At 39.6% G+C, this 26,746-nt stretch overlaps 1 protein-coding gene across 1 annotated transcript; it reads left to right on the forward strand.

Moving 5' to 3' along the window:
* The first annotated feature begins 993 nt into the window (after positions 1 to 993).
* LOC142173546 (uncharacterized) lies at positions 994 to 8,568 on the forward strand. The gene is made up of 7 exons (XM_075239159.1): positions 994 to 1,045; positions 1,142 to 1,194; positions 4,030 to 4,085; positions 5,403 to 5,715; positions 5,782 to 7,481; positions 7,767 to 7,908; positions 8,221 to 8,568. The coding sequence occupies exons 1-7, from the start codon at positions 994 to 996 to the stop codon at positions 8,566 to 8,568; spliced, it is 2,664 nt and encodes an 887-aa protein (XP_075095260.1).
* The last annotated feature ends 18,178 nt before the right edge of the window (positions 8,569 to 26,746 follow it).

Consider the following 26,746-nt stretch of genomic DNA (forward strand, 5'->3'; position numbering starts at 1 on the left):
GCAGAGCAATTATATATACCGAGTCTTATAAGGCCGGACAACTATTTTACTTACTATATTGAAGGAGTTGAGTCAGTATCAACAGGTAAGTATATCTCCAGATCATCTTTGACTCCCAATTACTTTCAGTTATTATATTATCAGTTTAGTTTCAACTTTAAGTTATGTTATCGCCTTATATACTCGGTACATTATTTTGTACTGACGTCCCTTTTCTGGGGACGCTGCATTTCATGCATGCAGGTTCAGATAGACAGACGGGTATACCTCCTCAGTAGGTGTTTCCAGAGTTCAGCCTGATCGGTAAGCTCCACATCCTTCGGAGTTATCGGGTCTAGGTTTTCGTGTACATCTTCTGTGTGTATGTATATATATTATGGGTAGGTCGGGGCCCTGTTCCGATCACAATATATCTATCAGTAGAGGCTTGTAGACATATCCTGTCAGTTAGTGCATTATGTTGGGCTTGTAGGCCTGGTATGTATATTTTGGTGGTTTGTCAGTTGTAGTAGTTATGACGGCCTTGTCGGCCCAACTTTATATTAATGTTTAGTCATCGCTAGTTTCCATTCAGTTTTATATTTTGCTTCGCAAATTGTCTTGCAAGGTGGCCCCTTGGCCAAATTATGACATTATATGTTCAGAGTCCCTTAGTCGCAATTTGGTACACTAGGTTAGTTGAGGCACCAGGTGCCAGTCTCGCTTCTAGGTCGGGGCGTGACACTTATATAATTATTTGAATCTAAGAGATATATTTCTATGTCTCATATTCTTGATTTATCTTCATTTTTAGGTTGATTTGTAGCAATAAAGTTTGTATCTTTTGGTTATTTTATTGTCCATTTTGTAAGATTTACTTAATCTTGAATGTGTCACTTAATAAAACTTTCATCTAACATTTTATGCATGGATAAAATGTCAAGCCAATTTTTTCTGGACACATAATGAGATAAAGATGTTGCTTTTCTCATCCGGATATGTAATGAGGTAAAGATGTTGTCTTTCTCATTTCAGATTGAGATGGAAACTCTTGAAATTGGTTGGAGTAATATTTGAACATTTTGAATATTAATATTTAGTAAAAGAGCGGACACTTGGACGTTTCTCTTTGTTAGCTCTTTTTTTCTCGAAATTTTTTTAGGTTGGATTTTGGGTTATGATAGTAGACTTTTTTTTGTAGATGCCATGAGAATGGTAGGCTATTCTGATATCATTGTTTTAATACACGTCGAAAGGTTGTGATGCTAGCAGCAGGTATTCCAGTTATTTATACAGGAGATGATCCTGGACAACGTCGTGATTATACGTTGTGACAAAATTAAAACTTAATTAATCATCTCTTCATTTCTTCATACTTCGCTTACAACTTAGATATCATGAGTTCTTATCGAAGTAGCATCACAAACGTTTTCATGAATGTTATTTATTATATTTTTCGTCTTTTTTTTTTGCCCTTTTCTCTCTCTATATATGTAACGACCGACCGGTCGGTTTGAGTTCTAGCACGTCGTTCGGCGGTTTGAGGCTTTGAGTAGTTTCACCTCAGGTATTATGACTTGTACGTGTGGTCGGAATTGAATTTCGGGAAGTTCGGGATTGATTTGGAAAGAAAATTCTAATTTCGAAAGCTTTAAGTTGGAAGAATTGACTAAGGTTTGACTTTTGAGTAAAACAACCTCGGAATCGGGATTTGAAGGTTTTAGTAGCTCTTTATGGCAATTTCGTACTTAGGCGTATGCCCGAATTCGGATTTGGAAGTCCGTAGGACAATTCGGCGCATTTTAGCGAAAAGTTAAAAAGTTAAAGTTTTGAAATATTCATAAATTTGACCGGAAGTTGACTTGGTTGATATTGAGCTCATATTTCTATTCCGAAAATTGGAACAGGTCCATTATGTCATTTATGATTTGTGTGCAAAATTTGAAGTCATTTCAGATTGATTTGATATGCTTTGGCACAAATTATAGACTTTGGAAATTTCATAACTCATAATTCGATTCGAGGCATGATTCGTAGTTTCAGCATTGTTGGATGTGATTTGAGGCCTCGACTAAGTTTGTATCATGTTTTGGGACTTGTTGGTATGATTTAATGGGGTCCCGAGGGGCTTGGGTGTATTTTAGATCATTGATTGAGAGATTAGTAAAGTTAAGAAATTTGGAGTTTGACCATTGTGAATATTGGGTCAAGATGACCTCTTTTCAGTGTTTTGAGTGCGCGAGCAGGTCCGTAGCATATTTTATGATTAAAATTCATATGGGGTTTGAAATTAATTCGAGCGGAGTTGAGAATTGTTATAAATTGATTTATTACGAGTATTAGAGTATATTTTTATTGGTTTGCACATTGTTTGACTAGTTTTGGAGCGACGGGCATCAATTTGAGGTGTTAGAGTGGCGTTGGAGCCGGTTATGGAACTTCAGAGCGAGGTAAGTCTTCTGTCTAACCTTGTGAGAGGGAAACTACCCCTAAGTGATATTTATTATTATGTGCAACTAGTTGTGGGTACTACGTACGCACGAGGTGACGAGAGTCCGTATGTAGCTAAAGCATGTTTATGTCCGGGTAGACTTAGGACTTTATCACGTAATAATTGAATTATTTGAACTCGTTCTGTTGGCTTAATTAATTAGAGTTATAACTGAAATTGATTTAGAAATAAATATATATATACTAGGTCAAGCCTTATCACCTTAAGTTATTGGCTAGTTATTTGAGAAACGGTAAAGATTATGTTCCCTTTGTGCTCATGTACTGTATTGTAAGTACGTGTCTCGTGATTCGATAACTTCCTTCCTTTTCTTGTGGAGCAGGCCAAATGCATCGACAGTAGATAGATGCATCTATGGTTCGTGCCGCACGACCCTTGATAGTGTACATATTATTCTGGATTGGGTCGAACGACCTTGGCAGAATCGTGTGTTATATCGCTAGTAGTCCGAATATTCACGAGCTAATCTTTCCACTGATACCCAACATTTTATATGGTATTCCTTATTTATTGGTGTAACACCCCGTAAATTCGACTTAGGTATGAATGTGTTAAATGAGTAGTAATGTTATATTTTGGACATGTGAAGTTCTATCGATATGAGTATGGGTGGAAATAGTTATTTTAGAATCAAGAAGGAGAGTGAGGTGTATAAGATTCGATAAAATCTACTAAGTTTACGAAAGGTCTCTCTTGCAGTAGGATTTAGTACACATGTGTAAGGAATTGCGGAAAACACAAAACATGAAAGTTGTAGGCCTTTGAAATAGCTTTCCAATGATATATTGTGGAGTCCTAACGGATCTTTGTGCAAAAGGTTATGTGTGTTTTACAAATAAGTGCGCAATATGCATCCCCAGGTGCGCGCCCAGATGGTCACGTGCGCGGCCACACACTTGTGACAGTGCTACTGCCATTTTGCGCGTTCAGGTGTGCGGTCAGGCCTTCAGGTGTGCAGGGGTACACCCAGAGGGGTCATTTTTAAAGCCCTACTTTGTCCCCCACACCCCAAAACACAAAAAACTTGCTCTAGAAAGGGAAGCTCTCAAGAACCTAACCTCCCCCAAGGTCCCTCCACCATCCAAGGTAAGTTCTAATGGTGATTCTAAGTTAATTTTAATTTTCCAACACCTTATTAACATGGGTAAACCTTCCATATCATTCGATATTCGATTAGGTAATGTCTTCACCCTCTAATTGATTATAGCATTGGATTAATGATTATAGACTCTAGTTCATGAGATACGAGTTGATGGGTTTGATAGAAAAGCATGAACGGTTATAGGCTTAGGTTGTTGATTGTTGATTATTGGTTAAGGGTGTTGTTTACCTTATGGGTGATGAAGAATGATGTTGGTTATAACCATTTGAGATTTTAGAATTTATCTAGGAACTAGAGAATGAGTTATTGGGGGTAGAAACACCATTAATAAGGACTATGAAGCTTTATTCTCACCAAGTATTTGATAAAATGCCTAAGTGACCAAAACATGAGTATCATTGCTAATATGGAATCCCTTTGACTTGTATTGCTATAGATTAAAGTTGAAAGGGTTGACAAACGTTGTATTACACTCAAGAGCAGGAAGTTAAGGTATGTGAGGCTAACTCTCTACGTTTGAGAATGTTTATGATTCTCCATACGTCTCATTCTTATGACTATTTATAAATTTCCTCAGAAAGTAATTATGCCTCAGTTCCATGAATAGTTGTAGAACTTCTAATCTCTAGATGACGTGGTTTCATAATTCATTCAATATCCCATAAGTCTCCGTTATGACAGATCATTTTATTATGAATACACATTCAAGTTGAGTCCTATTTAGCATTCCAGTATTATGTAACCCAGTATGGTTCATTAGTTCAGTATCATGTATTGCAGTGTGATTCTCAGTTCCTTATTTTAAATCCTGAATGTTGAACACCTATATTTGGGCATGAGGCCGTAGTTTATGCTTTATGCATCTTTGGGCCTGAGGCCGTAGTTATGTATACATATACTTGGGCTCGAGGCCGTAGCTTGCACACATATATATTGGGCCTGAGGCTGTAGTTTATTAGATAAACAAGTTGTTCATCATTTAGAATAGGGAGTATTCATATCCTTACTTTCTTGTTCAGTTATCAGTTTACCAGTTAGCAGTTCAGTTTCAGTTTCAGTATTTACAGTTCTTTCTTTTAGTTGTTTTACATACCAGTACAATTCAAATATACTGACGTCTCTTTTGCCCGAGGCCTGCATCTCACGATGCAGGTAATGGTTTACAGGTTGACGATTCTGCTTGCTAGGACATCTCGTATCAGCTATTGGTGAGCCCTAGTCTCTCGGGGCATTATCCTTTGTTTTCAGTCTTTATAGTATTTCAGTTAATAAGGTATACCAGGGACCTTGTTCTGGTAAACAGTTAGCATTTCAATATTCTTTAGAGGCTTCGTAGACTAGAGTCATGTCAGTCAGATATTAGCAGGATTTTATGTGTTAGCCTTGTCAGCTACTCATTTATACTTGCAAACTTTTTAGTACTTTTCACATTTATGATATTTCAGTCAGACTTTTTAGTAGATCGGCATGTTGCAAGTTTATATTTAGCTAACAGTTATACCACATGTTGATCCAATCATCCAGTTGGTTCGCTCGGTCACATGTAGTTAGGCACCGAGTGACGTGTTACGCCCAGGCCATGGTTTGGGGCATGACAAAGCTTGGTATCAGAGCCTAGGTTCAAGAGTCCTAGGGAGTCTATGAAGCTGTGTCCAATGGGGTCACTTTTATGTGTGTATGCGCTCCATACGTGTAAACAGTTGACCACCAAGACATCTAGGATTGTTCCATTTCTTTCATACTCTAGATCGTGCAGTTAGAGCTAGGCTTTCAGGAATCCTTCTAACTTGTGTGAATTGTGTATTTCAGAAAAATGCCTGCAAAAAGAAAGTACACTAAAAGGGCCTCAGTTACTAGCCAGGGGGCTACGACTAATGCGGCTCGGGAGGAGGACACTCCGGCCCAGGGAGTTGTATCGGGCTCAGTGCCCAATGCTTCAGACATGGATGTCAGGGGAGCTATCCAGTTGCTCACCCAGATTGTTGCTACTCAGGCTCAAAGGCAGGGAACAAGTACTGTTCATGAGATGGGTAGTTCCAGGTCCAGGGAATTCCTCAACATGAAACCTCTAGTTTTCACAGGGTCCAGAAAGGTTGAAGATCCGCAAAACTTCATTGATGAGGTTCAAAAGATATTTTGAGTGATGCATGCTACAGATACGGAGGTAGCATAGCTTGCTGTGGACTAGCTGAAGGATGTTGCTAATACTGGGTATGAAACATGGGAAGAGTCCCGAGGGGAGGATGTGGCTCCTGCGACTTGGAAGGAGTTTGCAGATGCGTGCCTTGAACATCTTCCACCCATTGAGGTCATGGAAGTGAAGGCTTTAGAGTTTGAGAGACTAAAACAGAATGAGATAAGTGTGAATGAGTACTACCTCAAGTTTGTCTCTCTGGCCAAGTATGCTCCGGAAATGGTACGTGATATGAGGGCCAGAGTTAGGCAGTTTGTGTTGGGGCTTTCAGATGAATTGTTTGCTGTTGCTAATATAGCTGCTCAGAACAATGAGATAACAATTACTACGATGGTTGCCTTTGTTCAAGGGAATGAATACAGATTGAAGGAAGAAGAGCGGATACAGAGAGAGAAGGACAGGGAATTCAGCAAGGGAGCTAAGTCTGCAGGAAATTTCAGCCATGAGGGATCTCAAACAGGTGGCAATCGCCAGTTCTTCAGGAAATCAAAATCAGAACCTGCTCCATCTTCAGCTAGTGCACCAATTCAGAGGTCCAAGTTTAACAAGAAAAACCAAAATTTCAGAGCAGTAGGCTCACAGTCACAGACTAGTGTGGGATATAGAGGCCTTGAGTACCCTACTTGCAACACGTGTGGTAAGAAGCATCCATGGGTGTGTCATTTGGGAACAAATGGTTGCTTTAGGTGCAGTCAGCAGGGCCACTTCTTGAGGGATTGTCCATCAGCAAGGCAGAATAATGGAGGCAATGTAGCTCAGTCCAATAACTCAGCAGCACCTCAAAACTCTGAGGCCCAACAAGGGTGTGGTGCAGCAAAGTCCGGTAATGTAGGCGGTGGTCAAATCCGCTTGTATGCGCTGGCAGGCCGTCAGGATACAGAGGCTCGTGGAGATGTTGTCACAAATATGCTAACAATATTCACTTTTGATGTTTACACTCTTATGTACCCGGGATCCACCCTATCTTATGTAACCCCATATATTGCTAAGAAATTTGGGATAGAACCAGAAAAGTTGTGTGAACCCTTTGAAGTGTCCACTCCAGTTGGAGAATCAGTTATAGCAAAACATATCTATAGGGGATGTCGAGTCAAAGTGTATCATCTCCTTACTGTAGCAGACTTAATGAAATTGGAGATGGTAGACTTCGATGTAATCGTGGTCATGGATTGGTTAGAGTCTTGTTATGCCACAGTGGGTTGTAGAACCAAAATAGTAAGTTTTGAATTTCCCCGTGAACCAGTCTTAGAATGGAAGGGTGATGCAGTAGCACCTATGGGTAGGTTTATTTCCTATCTTAAAGACAGAAAGATAATCTCTAAAGGGTATATCGATCACCTGGTTCGAGTTAAGGATGCCGATGCTCAGATTTCCACTCTCCAATTGGTACCAATTTTAAATGAGTTCCCAAAAGTGTTTCCCGAAGATCTTCCTAGAGTCCCTCCCGATAGAGAGATTGTCTTTGGAATTGATCTACAACCAGACACTAAGCCGATATCTGTTCCGCCTTATAGAATGGCTCAAGCAGAGTTGAAAGAGCTAAAAGTCCAGTTGAAAGATCTTCTAGATAAGGGATTTATAAGTCCAAGTGTCTCACCTTGGGGCACACCGGTCTTGTTTTTCCGAAAGAAGGATGTGTCTTTGCGCATGTGCATTGACTATTGTCAGTTGAATAAAGTCACCATCAAGAACAAGTACCCTCTTCCCAGAATAGATAATTTATTTGTTCAACTTCAAGGTGCCTAGTGTTATTCCAAGATTGACCTTAGATCGGGATACCATCAGTTGAAGGTTAAGGAACTTGATATTTCAAAAACAGCTTTCAGGACTCGATATGGGCATTTCGAATTTTTGGTAATATCATTTGGTTTAACGAATGCACCAGCAGCTTTCATGGACCTTATGAATAGGGTGTTCAAGCCTTATCTTGATTTGGTTGTTATTGTGTTTATTGATGACATCTTGATTTATTCTCGTAGACAGACTGACCATGCAGAACATCTCAGAATTGTGTTGCAGACACCGCAGGATCACAAGCTATATGCAAAATTTTCTAAGTGTGAATCCTGGTTGAAATCAGTAGCGTTTTCGGGCCATGTCTTCTCAGGAGAAGGAGTGAAGGTGAACTTTTAGAAAATAGAGGCAGTGAAGAATTGGCCTAGATCCAACTCCGTATCTAATATAAGAAGTTTCTTGGGTCTAGCAGGCTATTACAGACGTTTCATAGAGAGATTTTCCTCTATATCATCCCCTTTGACTAGATTGGCTCCGAAGAAGGTCAAGTTTCAATGGTCGGATGCTTGCGAGAAACATTTTGAGGAGTTAGAGAAGAGGTTAACTTCAGCTCCAGTCTTGACACTACCGGAAGGAACCGAAGGGTTCGTTGTTTATTATGATACTTCAGGGGTTGGTCTTGGGTGTGTATTAATGTAGCATGGTAAATTCATAGCCTACGCATCGAGACAACTCAAGGCTCACGAGAAGAATTATCCGACTCATGATCTTGAGTTAGCAGCTGTGGTATTTGCGCTTAAGATCTGGCGCCATTATTTGTATGGGGTGTATGTTGACATTTTTACAGATCACAAGAGTCTCCAGTACATCTTCAAGCAAAGAGAATTGAATCTACATCAGAGAAGGTGGCTCGAATTGCTTAAAGATTATGATGTTGATATCCTCTATCATCCCGGGAAAGCAAATATTGTAGCCGATGCTCTCAGTCGACGTTCTATGGGAAGCCTAGCTCATGTTGAGGCAGACAAGCAAACTATGACAAAGTAGGTCTACCGCTTATCAAGTCTAGGAGTTCGACTTTTGGACTCCGAAGATGGTGGCATTGTTCTTCAGAACATGGCTGAATCCTCCTTAGTAGCCGAAGTGAGGGAAAAACAGTTCAGTGATCCTTACTTATTGCAGCCAAAGGAGGGAATTCACAAACACAATACTACAGCTTTTGAACAGGGGGAGATGATGGTACTTTGAGGTACAGAGGAGGAAGACTATGCGTTCCAGACGTAGATGGGCTCAGAGAGCGGCTTATGTCAGAAGCCCATAATTCGAGGTATTCTATTCACCCAGGTTCCACAAAGATGTATCACGATCTTAAGGAGATTTATTGGTGGAATGATATAAAAAAGAACATAGCAGATTTTGTGGCTAAGTGTCCAAATTGTTAGCAGGTGAAAGTCGAACACCAGAGGCCTGGTGGTTTAGCTCAGAGTATAGAAATCCCCGTTTGGAAATGGGAAATAATAAACATGGACTTCATAACAAGTCTACCTCACTCGTTTCGGAAGCATGATTCAATTTGGGTGATTGTAGACCGACTTACCAAGTCAGCTCACTTCTTGCCAGTGAAGACTACAGATTCAGCAGAGGATTATGCCAAGTTGTATATCCAGGAAATTGTTCGATTGCATGGGACTCCTTTGTCCATAATCTCAGATAGTGGTGCTCAGTTCACATTGAACTTTTGGAAATCCTTTCAGAAAGGATTGGGCACAAGAGGTGAACCTCAGCACAACTTTTCATCCTCAGATAGATGGCCAGGCAGAGCGCACCATTCGGACTCTTAAGGACATGTTGAACGCATGTGTTATCGATTTTAAAGGTAACTGGGATGAACATTTACCCCTCATTGAGTTTGCTTATAATAACATCTATCACTCTAGTATCAAGATGGCACCGTACGAAGCTCTGTATGGGCGAAGGTGTAGATCACCAATTGGTTGGTTCAAATTTGGCGAACCGGAGTTGTTAGGACCCGATTTGGTCTATCAGGTTATGGAAAAAGTCAACTTGATACAAGAGCATTTGAAGATAACTCAGAGTCACCAAAAGTCCTATTTGGACGTGCGGCGTAGAGACTTAGAGTTCCTAGTTGATGATTGGGTGTTTCCAAAAGTTTCGCCTATGAAAGGCGTTATGAGATTTGGGAAGAAGGGGAAGCTTAGTCCCCGCTATAATGGGCCATATAGAATCTTGTGAAGGATCGGGCAGGTGGCTTATGAGTTAGAATTTCCACAAGAATTAGTTGTTGTACACCCAGTGTTTCATGTGTCAATGCGGAAGAAATTCATGGGAGACCCGTCACTTGTGGTTCCTACGGAGATTATAGGGGTTAAAGATAGCCTGACTTACGAAGAAATTCCAGTGGCTATTCTTGATCATCAAATCCACAATCTCAAAACTAAGGAAATTGCTTCAGTGAAAGTGCTTTAGAGGAATCAAAAGATTGAAAAGACTACGTGGGAAGCCGAAGAGGACATGAAGTCCAGATATCCCCATCTCTTTGAAGAGAAAACAGAAAATGTGCAAGGTAATTAAACTTTCCATTTAGACCTTATATTATAATCTCCACGTCTTTCAGTATTTAGTTAGCTCAGTATTCAGTAATCACGTATTTGTTCAGTTTAGTATACATGTGTTTATGACAATTCAGTATTCGCACATTTCCATCATACCCGTTTAAGGTCCAGAGTTAGTCGTAGTTACAGCCAGGACAATCATTCGAGGACGAATGATCCCAAAGGGGAGATAATGTAACACTCCGTAAATTCAGCTTAGGTATGAATGTGTTAAATGAGTAGTAATATTATATTTTGGACATGTGAAGTTCTATCGATATGAGTATGGGTGGAAATAGTTATTTTAGAATCAAGAAGGAGGGTGAGGTGTATAAGATTCGATAAAATCTACTAAGTTTACGAAAGGTCGGTCTTGCAGCATGATTTAGTGAAAATACGTAAGGAATTGGGGAAAACGCAAAACATAAAAGTTGTAGGCCTGTGTAATAAATTTCCAACAATATATTGTGGAGCTTGAACAGATCTCCATACAAAACGTTATGTGTGTTTTACAGAGTAGTGTGCAATATGCGCGGCTGCGCACTTGTGGTAATGCTACTGCCATTTTGCGCGTTTAGGTGCGCGGTCAGGCCTTCAGGTGTGCGGGGGAGCACCCGGGGGGTCATTTGTAAAGCCCTACTTCACCCCCTACACCCCAAAACACAAAAACTTTCTCTAGAAAAGGAAGCTCTCAAGAACCTAACCTCCCCCAAGGTCCCTCCACCATCCAAGGTAAGTTCTAATGGTGATTCTAAGTTAATTTCAATTTTTCAATACCTTATTAACATGGGTAAACCCTCCATATCATTAGATATTCAATTGGGACATCATTGTTGAGAGAAGAAACCCTATAACTCGAAATCAAGAGGATTGAACTTCAAAAAGGTAATGTCTTCACCTTTTAATTGATTATAGCATTGAATTAATGATTATAGACTCTAGTTCATGAGATATGAGTTGATGGTTTTGATCGAAAAGCATGAACGGTTATAGGCTTGGGTTGTTGATTGTTGATTATTGGTTAAGGTTGTTGTTTACCTTATGGGTGATGAAGAATGATGTTGATTATAACCATTTGAGATTTTAGAATTTATCTAGGAGCAAGAGAATGAGTTATTGGGTGCAGAAACACCATTAATAAGGACTATGAAGTTATATTCTTACCAAGTGTTTGATAAAATGCCTAAGTGACCAAATCATGAGTATCATTGCTAATATGGAATCCCTTTGACTTGTATTGCTATAGATTAAAGTTGAAAAGGGTGACAAATGTTATATTACTCTCAAGAGCAGGAAGTTAAGGTATGTGAGGCTAACTCTCTACATTTGGGAGTGTTTATGATTCTCCCTTCGTCTCATTCTTATGACTATTACAAATTTCCTCAGAAAGTAATGATGCCTCAGTTCCATGAATAGCTGCAGAACTTCTAATCTCTAGATGACGTGGTTTCATAATTCATTCAATATCCCATGAGTCTCAGTTATGACAGATCATTTTTTATGAATACACATTCCAGTTGAGTCCTATTCAACATTTCAGTATCATGTAACGCAGTATGGTTTAGTATTTCAGTATCATGTATTGCAGTGTGATTCTCAGTTCCTTATTTTAAATCCTGAATGATGAACACCTGTATTTGGGCCTGAGGCCGTAGTTATGTATACGTATACTTGGGCCCGAGGCCGTAGCTTGCGCACACATATATATTGGGGCTGAGGCTGTAGTTTATCAGATAAACAGGTTGTTCATCATTCAGAAGAGGGAGTATTCATATCCTTACTTCCTTGTTCAGTATTAGTTTACCAATTAGCAGTTTAGTTTCAGTATTTACAGTTCTTTCTTTCAGTTGTTTTACATACCAGTACAATTCAAATGTACTGACGTCCCTTTTTCCCGGGGTCTGTATCTCATGATGCAGGTAACGATTTACAGGTTGACGATTCTGCTTGCTAGGACATCTCGTATCAGCTACTGGTGAGCTCCAGTCTCTCGGGGCATTATCCTCTGTTTTCAGTCTTTATAGTATTTCAGTTAATAAGGTATGTCGGGGACCTTGTTCCGGTAAACAGTTAGCATTTCATTATTCTTTAGAGTTTTCATAGACTAGAGTCCAGTCAGTCAGATATTAGCAGGCTTTTATGTGTTAGCCTTGTCGGCTACTCGTTTATACTTGCAGACTTTTTAGTACTTTCCGCATTTATGATATTTCAGTTAGACTTTTTAGTAGATCGGCATGTTGCACGCTTATATTGAGCTTACAGTTATACCACATGTTGATCCAGCCATCCAGTTGGTTCGCTCTGTCACATACAGTTAGGCACCGAGTGCCGTGTTATGCCCATGCCATGGTTCGGGGCGTGACAATTGAATATGTCAACTTGACATTTTCTGAGCTGTTAAGGTAGAATACAAAATTAGAAATTCATGCTTTAAAAGAAGTAATTGAAAGATTATGTAATTTACAGATTTACCCCATCATTGCCGTATGCTTCATATCTGCTTATGTTTTATTATATTGCTTTATTGGACCTATGTAAGTGTCGATGTCGACCCCCCGTCACTACTTCTTCGGGGTTAGGCTAGATACTTACAGGGTACGCATTGGTTTACGTACTCGTGCTGCACTTTTGCACTAAATATGCAGGACCTGACAAGTTCAGTTGATGATCACCTTGGCGCATATGCGCACCTGTTGAGGAGACTTTATGTGAGCTGCATTCTAGGCTACGCATCGCAGTGCACCGAGTCTCCATCGTACTATTTATTTTATCCTATCTTATTTACATTCTAGAAAGATGTTGAAATATTATTGTACTTCTTAGAAAAATACTCATGCACTTGTGACACCGGTTTTTGGGGTTCTTACTAGTTGTTCGTTATTATAGTTCACGTAGTTATTATCATTTTACCCTGTAAATTCCATTTTTATACTATTTAAGTAATGAAGATTATGATTTCGAAAGTAATAAAATGAATAAAAAAATTAATAAATCAACGTTGGCTTGCCTGACGGCGGCGTTAGGCGCCATAACGACCTACAATGGATTTTGGGTCGTGACAATATGTTTTGCCCCTATAAAGATTTTTGGTTCTTTTGTTTTCCCTTTAACCTTCTTAAAGTCTTCCACATAGTAATTGCCAAAACTTTAAACTGAAAGAGGCAATTAAGTATTTTGGTCTTTTGCTTGGCTATATTTTATTTTTAATTCTTTTTAATTTTTGGTGTGCATCCTATGACTCTTCATTTTTATTAGTCTATTTCATTCTCTCCTGCATCCTTTTCCTTTCTTTTTTATTTTCTTCTCAGTGTGCATTTTGATGAAATCAGAAGGTATTGAATTTTGTAGGATAAATTTGAGTTGTATTCACATTAGGAGCATATTATTTATCTATGTGAATGGTAAATTTTCTTATATGTTCTTGAATATGGTATCAGTAAGTGCTTAGTTTTATAATGACCCGACCGGTCGTTTTGAGCCCTAGCGCATCGTTCGACGGTTTGAGTCCTTGAATAGCTTCACTTCAGGTATTATGACTTGTACGTGTGGTCGGGATCGATTTTCGGGAAGTTCATGATTGATTTGGAAAGAAAAATTTTAATTTTGGGAGCTTAAAGTAGGAAGAATTTGCTAAGATGTGACTTTTGAGTAAATGACCTCGGAATAGGGATTTGAAGACTCCAATAGATTCGTATGATGATTTTAGACTTGGGTTCGGGTTCGGGTTCGGTATTGGATCACCCGGGAGCATTTCGGCGTTTATTATGGAAAGTTACAATTTTTGAAGTTTTAAGAATTTTGTAAGTATGTTTTGAAATTGATTTTGATGTTATCGGTGTCCGTTCGGGGTTTCAAACCTTGGAATAGCTTCGTTATGTCATTTATGACTCGTGTTTGAAATTCGAAGTTATTCCGGATTGATTTGATACGTTTCAGCACAAGATGCAAAATTTTGAAATTTGAAAACTTATAAGTTTTATTCTAGGCATGATTCATGATTTTGATGTTGTTTGACGTGATTTAAGGCTTCGACTAAGTTTGTATTGTATTTTGGAACGTGATGGTATATTTGGTCAAGGTCCTGAGGGCCTCAGGTGGATTCCGAATGGTTAACGGATTGAATTCGACCTTATGAATTTGCTGGTGGCAGCACATCTGGTGTAACCTCACTTGCGAGGTTTTGGCCACAGGTGCGGAGCCGCAGAAGCGGTTCTTGGCGAGCATGGAAGTGGAGCAGGTGCGATACCATTTTTGCATCTGCGATGGTGTAGATGTGGCATCCTTGAGCGCAGAAGCGGAATGGCTGGGGAAGGCTAGGACCGCAGATGCGGTGAGTTCCGCAGAAGCGGAACCACACCTGCGCATGAAAGCCGCAAAAGCGGAGGAGCAGAAGCGCAGGAGGGGCCGTATATACGGAGGTTTAGGGACCTGAAGCAAGCCGTTGAAACGGATTCGGAGCCCCAGAAGTGGCCAAGGTTCCGCATATGCGAGATGTAGCTAGGCAGTGAGATTTTATAAAAACGGGGTTTGGCCCCTTTTTCTTCCATATTCACTTGGTTGGGGAGATTTTGGAGAGCTTCAAGGGGATGTTTTCATCAAGCAATACAAGTAAGTGATTCCCACCTATTACAAGTTAAATACATGGTTTATGTATGGATTTAAACATTAAAAATTAGTAGAGATTTGGGATTTTGGTAGAAAACTTAGAAATTGATATTTTTGGATTTTTACCACGAAATTGGACATGAAATTTGGAATGCGTTATATATTTTAGTTCTTGGTGCTATGGGTAAAGTTTATCTTTGAAAGTTTTGGAATCCGGGCACGTGGGGCCGAGGGTTGATTTTGTCGACTTTTCAAGCGGAGTTGAGAATTGTTTAAAAAGATTCATTATGGGTATTAAAATATATTTTGATTTGGTTTGCACATTTGTTGAATAGTTTTGGATCGTCGGGCATTGGTTTGAGGTGGTAGAGAGGCTTTGGAGCCGGTTATGGAACTTCGGAGCGAGGCAAGTCTCATGTCTAACCTTGTGAGGGGGAAACTACCCCTAGGTGATAATTGTTGTTATGTGCTACTAGTTGTGGGTGCTACGTACGCACGAGGTGACGAGAGTCCGTACGTAGCTACAACATGTTTATGTCCGGGTAGACTTAGGATCTTATTATGTAATATTTGAATTAATTGAACTCATTTTTTTGCCGGCTTAATTAATTGAAGTTATAAATGAAATTGATTTGAAAAATAATATATGTACACTAGGCCAAGCCTTAACACTTTGAGTTGTGGGTGAATTACTTGAGAAACAGAAAAGATTATATCCATTTTGTTCTCATGTGTTGTATTGTAAACACGTGTCTCGTGATTCGGTAACTTCCTTCCTTTTATTTTGGAGTGGGCCAAACGCCTCGGCAGTATATAAATGCATCTATGGATCGTGCCGCTCATCCCTCGGCAGTGTACACATTATTCTGGATCGGGCCGAACGACCTCAGTAGAATCGTGCGTTATATCGCTAGTAGTTCGAACATTCACGAGCTAATCTTTCTGCTGATGCCGGACATTTATATGGTACTCCTTATTTATTTGATAATGACACTTGCCATATTCTGAACTTAAGGTAGAATACAAGATTTAGAAATTATCGCTTTAAAAGAAGAAATTGGAAGATTATGTGACTTACAGTTTTACTTCACCATTACCGTATGTTTCATATCTGCTCATATTTTACTATATTATTTTATTTGACCTTTAGTAAGTGTCGATGTCGACCCCTCGTCACTACTTCTATGGGGTTAGGCTAGATACTTACTGGGTACGCGTTGATTTACGTACTCATGCTGCACTTCTGCACTAGATGTGCAGGATCTGACAGGTTCATTGACGACCACCTTTGCGCGTAGGCGCACCTGTTGAGGAGACTTCATGTGAGTTGCATTCCAGGCCACGCTTCGCAGTCCACCGGGTCTCCATTGTAACATTTGATTTATTCTGTCTTATTACATTTGGGACAGATATTGTAACATTATTGTACACTTTAGAAAATGCTCATGCACTTGTGACACCGGATTTTGGGGGTTCCTACGGGTTGTTCTTTATTGTAGTTGTGTAAATTCAATTTCATACGATTTAATTAAGGAAAAATTATGATTTTAAAATACACAAATGGGTAATTGAGTTAATAAAATAATGTTGGCTTGTCTGACAGTGGCGTGATGGTAGGCTATAATCTTGTGTTTTAGTCGATTATTACATTCCAATTTACTACACTTTAGTTGAGTTTGAGCTTTAATCGCTAGTGTTTTGCACTAATTGTGTATATTATAGCTTGTAGGAGTGATTTCGAGCTATGTAGATGTTATGGAATTAATTCAAGTGATTTGTATCTTTGAAGTCTGAGTAAAAGCCCAAGTAATTAAGCTGGTATCGTGTTCGGGGATCAACGGATGCTAGTGGAATGAAACAAAGAATCGAACATGCATATTGCGCACTATCTAGTAAAATACACATAACATTTTGATCCGAACTTCTTGTGGTCTGCACAATATATAGTTGGAAAGATAATTCAAAGAGCTACAACTTTCATGTTTTACGGTTTTTCCAATTCCCAACAGAAGAGAGTGAAAAGTGCGAAAAGTGTGCGGCCAAGTGCGCGGGAACACTTCCAGGTGCGCGGCCGCGCACGTCCAACTCCGGGAAAAGTGTCATTTTTCGCGTAGGAGAAGGTATATTTATTTGAGCCCGACCCTACTTGGTATATATACATAGAAAAATGGTATTTTGAGGACTTTTGACATAATTTAGACCTAAGGAAGCTAAGGAGAAGAGGGAGAAGCAAGAGCACAAGGATTTCACCATTCATCCCCACTCAAGACAAGGGTTTGGATGTTTTATGTTTTCCTTTGACTTAAACTTAATTGTGATGAATTTCTCCATATCCATGGAGTATTTCTTCCTTAGGGATTGATGGATTTGGTATTTTGAGAATTATTTGTGGATATTAACTCTAGTTTTATGTATTGAATTATTTTGAGTATTTTTATTATTGCATATATATTCACTTCTTTATATACTCGAAAGAGGCATAATTTGTGATGTTCTTCATTATCTTATTGGTTGAATTCATTGATTCTTGTTAGTAATCGAAAGAGGCTAGTTGAATTAATGTTTAGACCTAGTTAGGAGGATAATCGAAAAAGGTTCTCCTAAGGATCAATCCACTACGAATTCTTGCATATATTCACCAAGCTTAACTTAGTTCATATCGTAAGGTTGAGACTTAATCGAGAGAGGAGTTTCTACTGAATGTTTGAACATAATAGAGTAAATTCGAGAGACTCACTTGAACCATAGAAGTGAAGTAACTAGAGTTAATTCCCAATAAGTATCTTACACCTATCCAATCAACCCCTATTTTCTCCCTTTGATATCTTCTTGCTTACTCTTGTTGCGATTGTCATTAGCCAATATTTTAGACTTTAGTAAATTTTAGTTTTAAATCACATAACTCTAAATTATTGATCATCTTGGATAGCAATTAAAACTAGAAGCTATGAAAACACTATTGAAATCTAATCCCTGTGGATACGATATTTTCTATACTATATTCGACTAGCGAGCATAATTTTGTGTTGTGTTTTTAGCTCGTCACGACGTTAGGCGCCATCACGACGTATAGTAGATTTTAGGTCGTGACAGCATGATATCATAGTGTTAGGTTCACTTAGGTCTCAACAATCATGAACAAGTCTAGTAGAGTCTTGAGGATCGGTACAGAGACGTCTGTACTTATCTTTGAGAGGCTACAGGGTTGTTAGGAGCACTTCCCTTCTTGATTTCCTCATCGTGCGGTTTGATTCCATTGAGGCTTGTGCCTTTATTTTCTTCCTAATCAATCTTATGTGACGTGAAGCGCTTATTATCAATTGGACGTCGAGTAGTGGTATTGGTACTACAAACGTGGTGTAGGATGTTCTCCTTGCGTGTTCGGGCAGGCTATTGTTATCGCCTTACGGAAGCATCTGTATTTTAGATGGTTTTGAGGCTATGCACATATTGCTATATTGTTCACGCATTGTTATCGCACCGTGTTAGTGTAATGGTAGGGTGCTCGTTTATGTGTTGAGGCAGTGAATGACTTGAAGAGAGGATTTCTCAAACTATGATTAAGGGGTTCGGTATTTAATTCCAGCGGAGGAAAGGCAATTGGACTATAGATGTCCAGGTTTGGTTGATGAAGCAACGAGACTTGATATTTTCGAGCATGGTGGAATTTTTATTATGATGGGGTATCATCGTCCTTGTTTGAACGCATTACAGTTCGCCGGTGTTATGGTCTTTTTCGATTTTGCCTTCGGGGCGGGGTTTGTGAAATGGTGCCTGGAGGGCGGTTGTCAGAGATAGTGGTGTGCAGCGGTTCAGAATCGAATTGGTATTTCTAATGTTGATGGCTTGAGAAATATGATATTCTAGGAGGTTTAGAGTTGGCAGCAATTCATTAGTTCCGGTGCTTCAGGTACAAATTTGATTTGAGGCAACAGTAGGGCAACAAAGTATGAGGAAGGACATGGCGTAAGGTGTTTCGTGGTGGTTGAAATACTAGCAGGTCAAGTATGAAAAGCAGAGGTTTAGAAGGATCTTAAAGGAGATGGTTTAACTGAAGTAAGAGCGACAGATTAGCATATGGATTCTGTGGTAGGAGAGTCGCGTGCCTTGAGAAAGTGTAGAACAATTTGGGAATCGTGATGGAAGGTTATTTGGTCTACGGATTTTATTTGGAATGATGGTTACTGTACAAAGAAAGATTGAATACGGTAGAAGGGAGTTTGCTTGAAATGAAGAGGGGTGTGAAGATTTGATTATTGTTTCAGATGCAATATGACTTGAGTTCGGAGGGTATTGTTGAACTTTCAGTTAATGTCAATGGGGAGGGAGTAGACTTATACAGTTGGTGGGCGAGCATGGGTTCAGGAGAATTTACTGATTATGTGGTAGTTGTACCCAGTGCAGTGTCGTGGGAAGATGTCGGTAAGGAATTCCACATATGGGTTATCTCCTGTGAGCAGGTGAGCGATTGCGTGAGGTTGTTGAAGCTTCTGCGAAAAATACTACTTGCTACCTGGTAAGAGGTCGAATATTTGATTGTGACTGATGATTTGGAATGTTCATGAAAATCTTAACAAAATACTTCGAGAAATTTGGCGGGTTAACGGTACGGGATCATGGTAAATGAGAAGGAGGAGTTGTTGTGGGCTCTACATTATGTGATGGTAGCTTAAAGCTAAGTGGAGGAGCCCAACCATTTATGATTGGATCGCGTAGTTGTCTGCTTGTACGTTTTCTGGTTATCAGTGAGTTGGTGGATTATTTATGACTAAGGAAGGGAAACACCAAGGCTAATTCGAGCAAAGAAATTGATAAGTGTATGCTATATTCTTCCCTATCGATTCATGTGCAGGTTTTGGGATGACTCAGAGTGTATGCTTTGTGGATATGATGTACAAGGAAAAGAATTCAGTCGGTTGCTTCTTTGAGAGGGTGTTCATGTGCTCGCAGAGCGTTGAAGTTGGTTAGATTCGAGATCGGGTCAGAGTGGGTGACTCTCAACAATGGTCCTAGTGGGTTCAAGAATTAAAGTGCAGTGCCTAAGGATTTTGGGTCCGTTGTATGGTTAAGGGCCGAGTCTTCACAATGGTTTATGAATGGAAGTTGGAATGTTCTATGTCATCGTTGGGTATGCGGTGCAGTATTGGAGTAAAGGAAGAAATAACTTAGGATGCGCAGAAGGTCTTGAAAAATTGGTATACCAGTTGGAGATACTATTGTGCACTTGAAAAGGGTATGAAATGATTTATGGGTATTGAGACGATGTGGCCTCGCGATTCGGGTCACCCGAGATGAGTGCGGATTGAGTTCGTTATATTTTGAATGGAGCTATTATTATTTCTAAGACAGGTCAAGAGTACATTTAAAGAAGTTGGGTCGGTTAGTAATGGTTGAATCGTCTTGGTTGTGGCAATGATCAGTTCCTTCGGTGTGTGAAGTTATACATGTGGGTTGAGGTTGTACATGTGGGCTTGACAGCCACTATGACCTGATTGATTTGGGAGGTATTTGACTCAAATGGCTTTGTCGTGTAAATGGATTTTGGAAGAGTTATGACGGTTTAGATCACGGCTTGAGGTTGTATTTTCTGTGGTTTGGGAATTTAGTTGCGTGTTGCATGGGCTCTTCAGAAATGAGCTAAGTGAAATATTTCTATCCAATGAAGTGTTATTCCACTGGTGGTTCACGGGTTATGATGAATTCGTGTATTCTCACGTAGCGGCATGATAGGTGCAGTGAGCGGTATGGGAATTTGAAAGTTGAGGACCAAGGTTGCAGTTCGGTGTGGACAAGAATGTTACGAGCTCGGATGAGCCGGAAAGAATTAGATATTCAGAGTAAGCTGACATTATCCTAATGTCGCTTGGGAATGATGTTCTGTGGAAGGAGCATTGTGTATTGATTTGCGGATTCTTGATCTGCTTTACAGAATTAGTACAGTTGGTGGTATGGATATGTGGACTTGGCTACCTGGGCGGAAGGTCATGGTAGCGTACCCCACAGGGAAATTGTATGAGTGTGACATGCTAGTCACATGATTGTTAAATTTTAAAACCAAGTACGGAGATTTTTGGTACTATTGTTAATGTGAGAATTTATGCTTGGAAGGCGCTCTATTCCTTTGGTTATGGACTGTGGGGTTGTTGAGACGGCTTGATTACTCGAACATGTGTTGAGGTCCTGTGTAGCTTGTGGTGTCATATGAGCAGGATAGCTCTCGAGATGCAGGTCATTTATCGCACATCAGTCATGCTTGGGTTTTGTGGCGTATTACGCTATCCTTCCCGCCAGAGTTGTATTTTTGCACTTGGCGTGCTTGTAGCCGATATTTGGTATTCCGTAGGTAGAAGAATTTTGGCTTGATGGGTATGTCCTTATTTATTGTTATGAGTGGATCAGATGGCACGCCGCCACTGGTACGTTATTTGGACCGGGTTGCACGCCGCAACGGTATCATGTTTGGATCGGGTTGCACGCCGCAACAATGTTATGTTGAGTACGGTTCCCTATATCCATTCCTGTGTATTTTGTTTATCATCCTCTGAGAAAGGTTCATAACATATGTCAGTCCGTTTTATTCGTTATGCGGGCTGGGTAATTCTCTTCCAGAGTTTGTTCCTCCTTATGTGTCATATTCGAGTTGTAAATTGTCGGCGCATTGATGGCGTCATATGAGATCTGAGTCAGTGTTTGAGGCGGCTTATTTCCTGAGCGGCTTGTACTGGGTGAGACGAGATTATTGGACCTGAAATTTATGCAATCAAATTTATATAAAGTACCTTAAAGGGAAAATATCGTTGTTCGGTTAAGAATGATGTAATGGTTCTTGTCAGGGGGAGAAACTCCATGAATTATTGATTCGGCAAGTGGTTATGAGTTTCTACACATCTCTTTCGTCGTGGCAGTATTGTGAGAGTTGGAACAGGATTTATATACGTCATGAGATGTATGGTAGGCATCGAATTTGTGAAATCTCAGCTATTGTGGTCGGGGGATGTTATTAAGGGCATGTGAATTATACGGGGCATGGTGTGAATTCAGCAAAAGATGTACGATCGTGTTTTGCTACGGTGTGTGGTGATTGGTACAGTGTTCGTATGTTAGAATTAGGTCTTGTAGAGTATTTCAGAGGTTAGAATTTGGTTCTAAGGCTTATTGACTAAATATAAAGGAGGACCTCTAGCCCAGATCGAGCTAATGTGCCCAACTGGCTGTGGTGGCACGGGTAGGTGCATAAGGTATTGCACAGTGATTTTGGACAACTCCGGAGCGGGTCTTAGCACGTTCGAGGACGAATGTATGTTTAAGTGGGGGAGAATGTAATGACCCGACTGGTCGTTTTTAGCCCTAGCACGTCGTTCGGTGGTTTGAGGCCTTGAGTAGCTTCACTTCAGGTATTATGGCTTGTACGTGTGGTCAGAATCGAATTTCGGGAAGTTCGGGATTGATTTGAAAAGAAATTTTTTAATTTTGGAAGCTTAAAGTAGGAAGAATTTGCTAAGATGTGACTTTTGAGTAAATAACCTCGGAATCGGGATTTGAAGACTCCGATAGGTTCGTATGATGATTTCGAACTTGGGCGTATGTTCGAGTTGGGTATCGGATCACTCGGGAGAATTTCGGCGTTTATTATGGAAAGTTAACATTTTCGAAGGTTTAAGAATTTCATAAGTTTGTTTTGAAATGGATTTTGATGTTATCCGTGTCCGTTCGGGGTTCCGAGCCTTGGAATAGTTTTGTTATGTCATTTATGACTCGTGTGTGAAATTTAAAGTCATTCCAGATTGATTTGATACGTTTCGGCACAAGATGTAGAATTTGGAATTTTGAAAACTTATAAGTTTGATTCGAAGCGCGATTCATGATTTTGATGTAGTTTGACGTGATTTAAGGCTTCGACCAAGTTCGTATTGTATTTTGGGACGTGATGGTATATTTGGTGAAGGTCCCGAGGGCCTCGGGTGGATTCCGAATGAGTAACGGATTGAATTTGGCCTTATGAAGTTGTTGGTGGCAGCACATCTAGTGTAACCGCACCTGCGAGGTTTTGGCCGCAGGTGCGGAGCCACAGAAGAGGCCAAGAGGGTCGCAGAAGCAGTTCTGGGCGAGCAGGGCAGTGGCGTAGGTGCGAGACCATTTCCGCATCTGCGATGGTGCATATGCGGAGTCCTTGAGCGCAGAAGCGGAATGGCTGGGGAAGGCTGGGCCCGCAGATACGGTCGAGTTCCGCAGAAGCGAAACCGCACCTGCGCATGGGAAGCCGCAGAAGTAGAGGCGCAGAAGCGCAGGAGGGGCGGCAGATGCGGAGGTTGAGGGACCTGAGTATAGCTGCAGAAGCGGAGCCACATAAGCGGCCAAGGTTCCGCAGATGCGAGATGTCGCTGGGCAGTGAGGTTTTATAAAACGGGGTTTGGCCCCCTTTTCTTCCATTTTCACTTGGTTGGGGCGATTTTGGAGAGCTTCAAGCGGAGGTTTTCATCAAGCAACACAAGGTAAGTAATTCTTACCTATTACAAGTTAAATACATAGTTTATGTATGGATTTAAACATGGAAAATTGGTAGAGATTTGAGATTTTGGTAGAAAACCTAGAAATTGGTATTTTTAGATTTTTACCACGAAATTAGACATGGAATTTGGAATGAGTTATATATTTTAGTTCATGGTGTTATGGGTAAAGTTTATCTTTAAAATTTTTTGAAATCCGGGTAAGTGGGGCCGAGGGTTGATTTTGTCAACTTTTCAAGCGGAGTTGGGAATTGTTTAAAAAGATTAATTATGGGTATTAAAATATATTTTGATTTGGTTTGCAGATTTGTTGAATAGTTTTGGATCGACCGGCACTGGTTTGAGGTGGTAGAGAGGCTTTGGAGCCGATTATGGAACTTCGGAGAGAGGTAAGTCTCCTGTCTAACCTTGTGATGGGGAAACTACCCCCTAGGTGATAATTATTGTTATGTGCGACTAGTTGTGGGTGCTACGTACGCATGAGGTAACGAGAGGCCGTACGTAGCTACAACATGTTTATGTCCGAGTAGACTTAGGATCTTATCATGTAATATTTGAATTAGTTGAACTCATTCTTTTGCCGGCTTAATTAATTGAAGTTATAAATAAAATTGATTTAGAAATAAATATATGTACACTTTGAGTTGTGGGTGAGTTACTTGAGAAACAGTAATGATTATATCCATTTTGTACTTATGTGTTGTATTGTAAACACGTGTCTCGTGATTCGGTAACTGTTTTCCTTTTCTTGTGGAGCGGGCCGAATGCCTCCATAGTATATAGATGCATATATGGATCATGTCGCTCGTCCCTCGACAGTGTACATATTATTCCGGATCGGGCCGAACGACCTTGGCAGAATCGTGCATTATATCGCTAGTAGTCTGAATATTCACGAGCTAATCTTTCCACTGATGCCCGGCATTTATATGGTACTCCTTATTTATTTGATAATGACACTTGCCATATTCTGAACCGAAGGTAGAATACAAGATTTAGAAATTCTCGCTTTAGAAGAAGAAATTGGAAGATTACGTGACTTACAGTTTTACTTCACCATTGCTGTATGTTTCATATCTGCTCATGTTTTACTATATTATTTTATTGGAGCTTTAGTAAGTGTCGATATCGACCCCTCGTCACTACTTCTCAGGGGTTAGGCTAGATATTTACTGGGTACGCGTTGATTTACGTACTCATACTGCACTTGGCACGTAGGTGCACCTGTTGAGGAGGTTTCACGTGAATTGCATTCCAGGCCACGCTTCACAGTCCACCGGGTCTCCATTGTACCATTTATTTTATTCTGTCTTATTACATTCGGGACAGATGTTGTAATATTATTGTACTATTTAGAAATGCGCATGCACTTGTGACATCGAATTTTGGGGGTTCCTACGGGCTGTTCGTTATTGTAGTTGTGTAAATTCTATTTCATACGATTTAATTAAGGAAAAATTATGATTTCAAAATATACAAATGGGTAATTGAGTTAGTAAAACAACGTTGGCTTGCCTGACGGCGACGTTAGGCGTCATCACGATATATAGTGGATTTTGGGTCGTGACAAGCTACTGTTGGAATTAGTGTAAGTATGGTGTAGTCCTTTTAGTTTTTGTTGTTCAATTAATTTTGATTGTTATTTTGGCTGTTTTCATGAGCACTAAAACTGCTAGGGGTGTTCAAAACCGAACCGAAACCGAAAACCGAACCGAAACCGAAGTTTAATGGCTTATTGGTATCGGGTTAACGGTTTAACGGACGGGGAATGGATTGAAATTTTTTTATTAACGGCTTATCGTTTGGGGGCGGATTATTCAATTTTCTTAACGGATAATCCGTTAACCCGTTAAGAATATATATATATATATATATATATATATATATATATATATATATATATATATATATATATATTTATATATATATATATATATATATATTAAATATCAAAAATCCTTCCACTTCTTCCAGTACTCTATCTCGTCCTTTTTTTTAGCTTAATTTATTCTCCCACCCTACAACAAGATTGTTTAAGCTGCTGTCTATGGTTCACCTCTGCTTTTATTTTTTTAAACTAATGCTTGTTGTCTATGTTTAATAGAAGAACAGCAGTGTTGTGCCATATCTTTTTTCACTCTACAACACATGACACACTACATCATTCTTATGTAGGCGTTAACAGACATGTATGTCTGGACTCAATGTATAATTTTCTATTCTGAATTTGTATGCTAGGCGGTCAGCAAACAATTAATGCACGCAATATAGATTGAATTAGGCCGATAAACCGCCCAATAACCGCCCGATAAGAGCTAAACCGATACCAATCCGCCCGATATCTTATCGGGTGGCTAGCGGATTAATACATTTAAAAATCGATAACCGTTAAGTCAAACCGTTAAGAGTAATTAACCGCCCAATCCGTCCGATAAGCAGCCCTAAAAACTGCTATTGAATTTCTTTTGCAAAAAAACTATTTCCTATTGTTGTTTCAGATTTATTGGAGAAACTTTGCTGTTGTTATTTTATAGGAATACAGAAGGATCGAGTTTTAAGTATGACGAGCATTTGACATCAAACACGTAAGTTATGCATTTAAATCTTTTTATATGTGCTTATGTGACATAAGTTCCCTTCTTTTTTTTTTTCCTGAAATATTTGAACACTTCTATAAAATGGAAAGATTCATGCATCATCATGGATCTGTTTTAGAATTTCGGCTCTTCTACTGTCTTGATTCGTTGAGTTTAGTTTCTGCATATGTATTATGTTGTTACTATCTGTAGCACCATTACAAGAACATATTTTCTTAAATACTTCTGAGAATTATCGGTGGTAGCAGATTTCATTTTCTCAGTGGTCTCTACAATTGTCTGTCTACCTCACTACCTGTGCTCGGCATATTACTACTATTATGTTACGGCTAAGATGCCAAGGTTCTTTCTCGCCAATTTCTACTTTAGATGTGTACATAATATTAAATTTTATCTTCGCTGAGGATTTTTTTTTGCAGTGAGTATATATACAAGTACTATTTAAACCATTTCTTCCGTATTTAATCTATTGGTTGTGCGAATTCCAGCGAAATGTCATGGCATTTTGTCTTGCTAATATATTACTATATATCAACCATGTCATTTTGGCCATTCAAATTATGGTGTTATTGAATTTTGGACTCAAATCTGTTTGTGAGTGTAATTATGGCCAATATTTTGGCTAATGGAGTCCATCTCACATAAGTATAAGTATCTTTGCAAAGTGTAGACTTTGTTGGCAATATTCTTTGGGACCCAAAAATATTGTATTGTGTGGTGGACATCATTTGCATAAGTTGTATCTCTTCTTTTACACCTAAGAGGCCAAGACTTTTTTGCCTATAAAATGGAAGGTTATTAGTTCATTTTACACACACCAACAAGACTTGAGTCTTCATTTCTTGTTTCTTCCTTTCTTCCTTTATTAAGAGTATTTTGTATGAGAGTTAAGTGTTAGGAAGCA

This window comes from Nicotiana tabacum, chromosome 19 (genome assembly GCF_000715075.1).
Source record: "Nicotiana tabacum cultivar K326 chromosome 19, ASM71507v2, whole genome shotgun sequence".
NCBI classification, from domain to species: Eukaryota; Viridiplantae; Streptophyta; class Magnoliopsida; order Solanales; family Solanaceae; genus Nicotiana; species Nicotiana tabacum.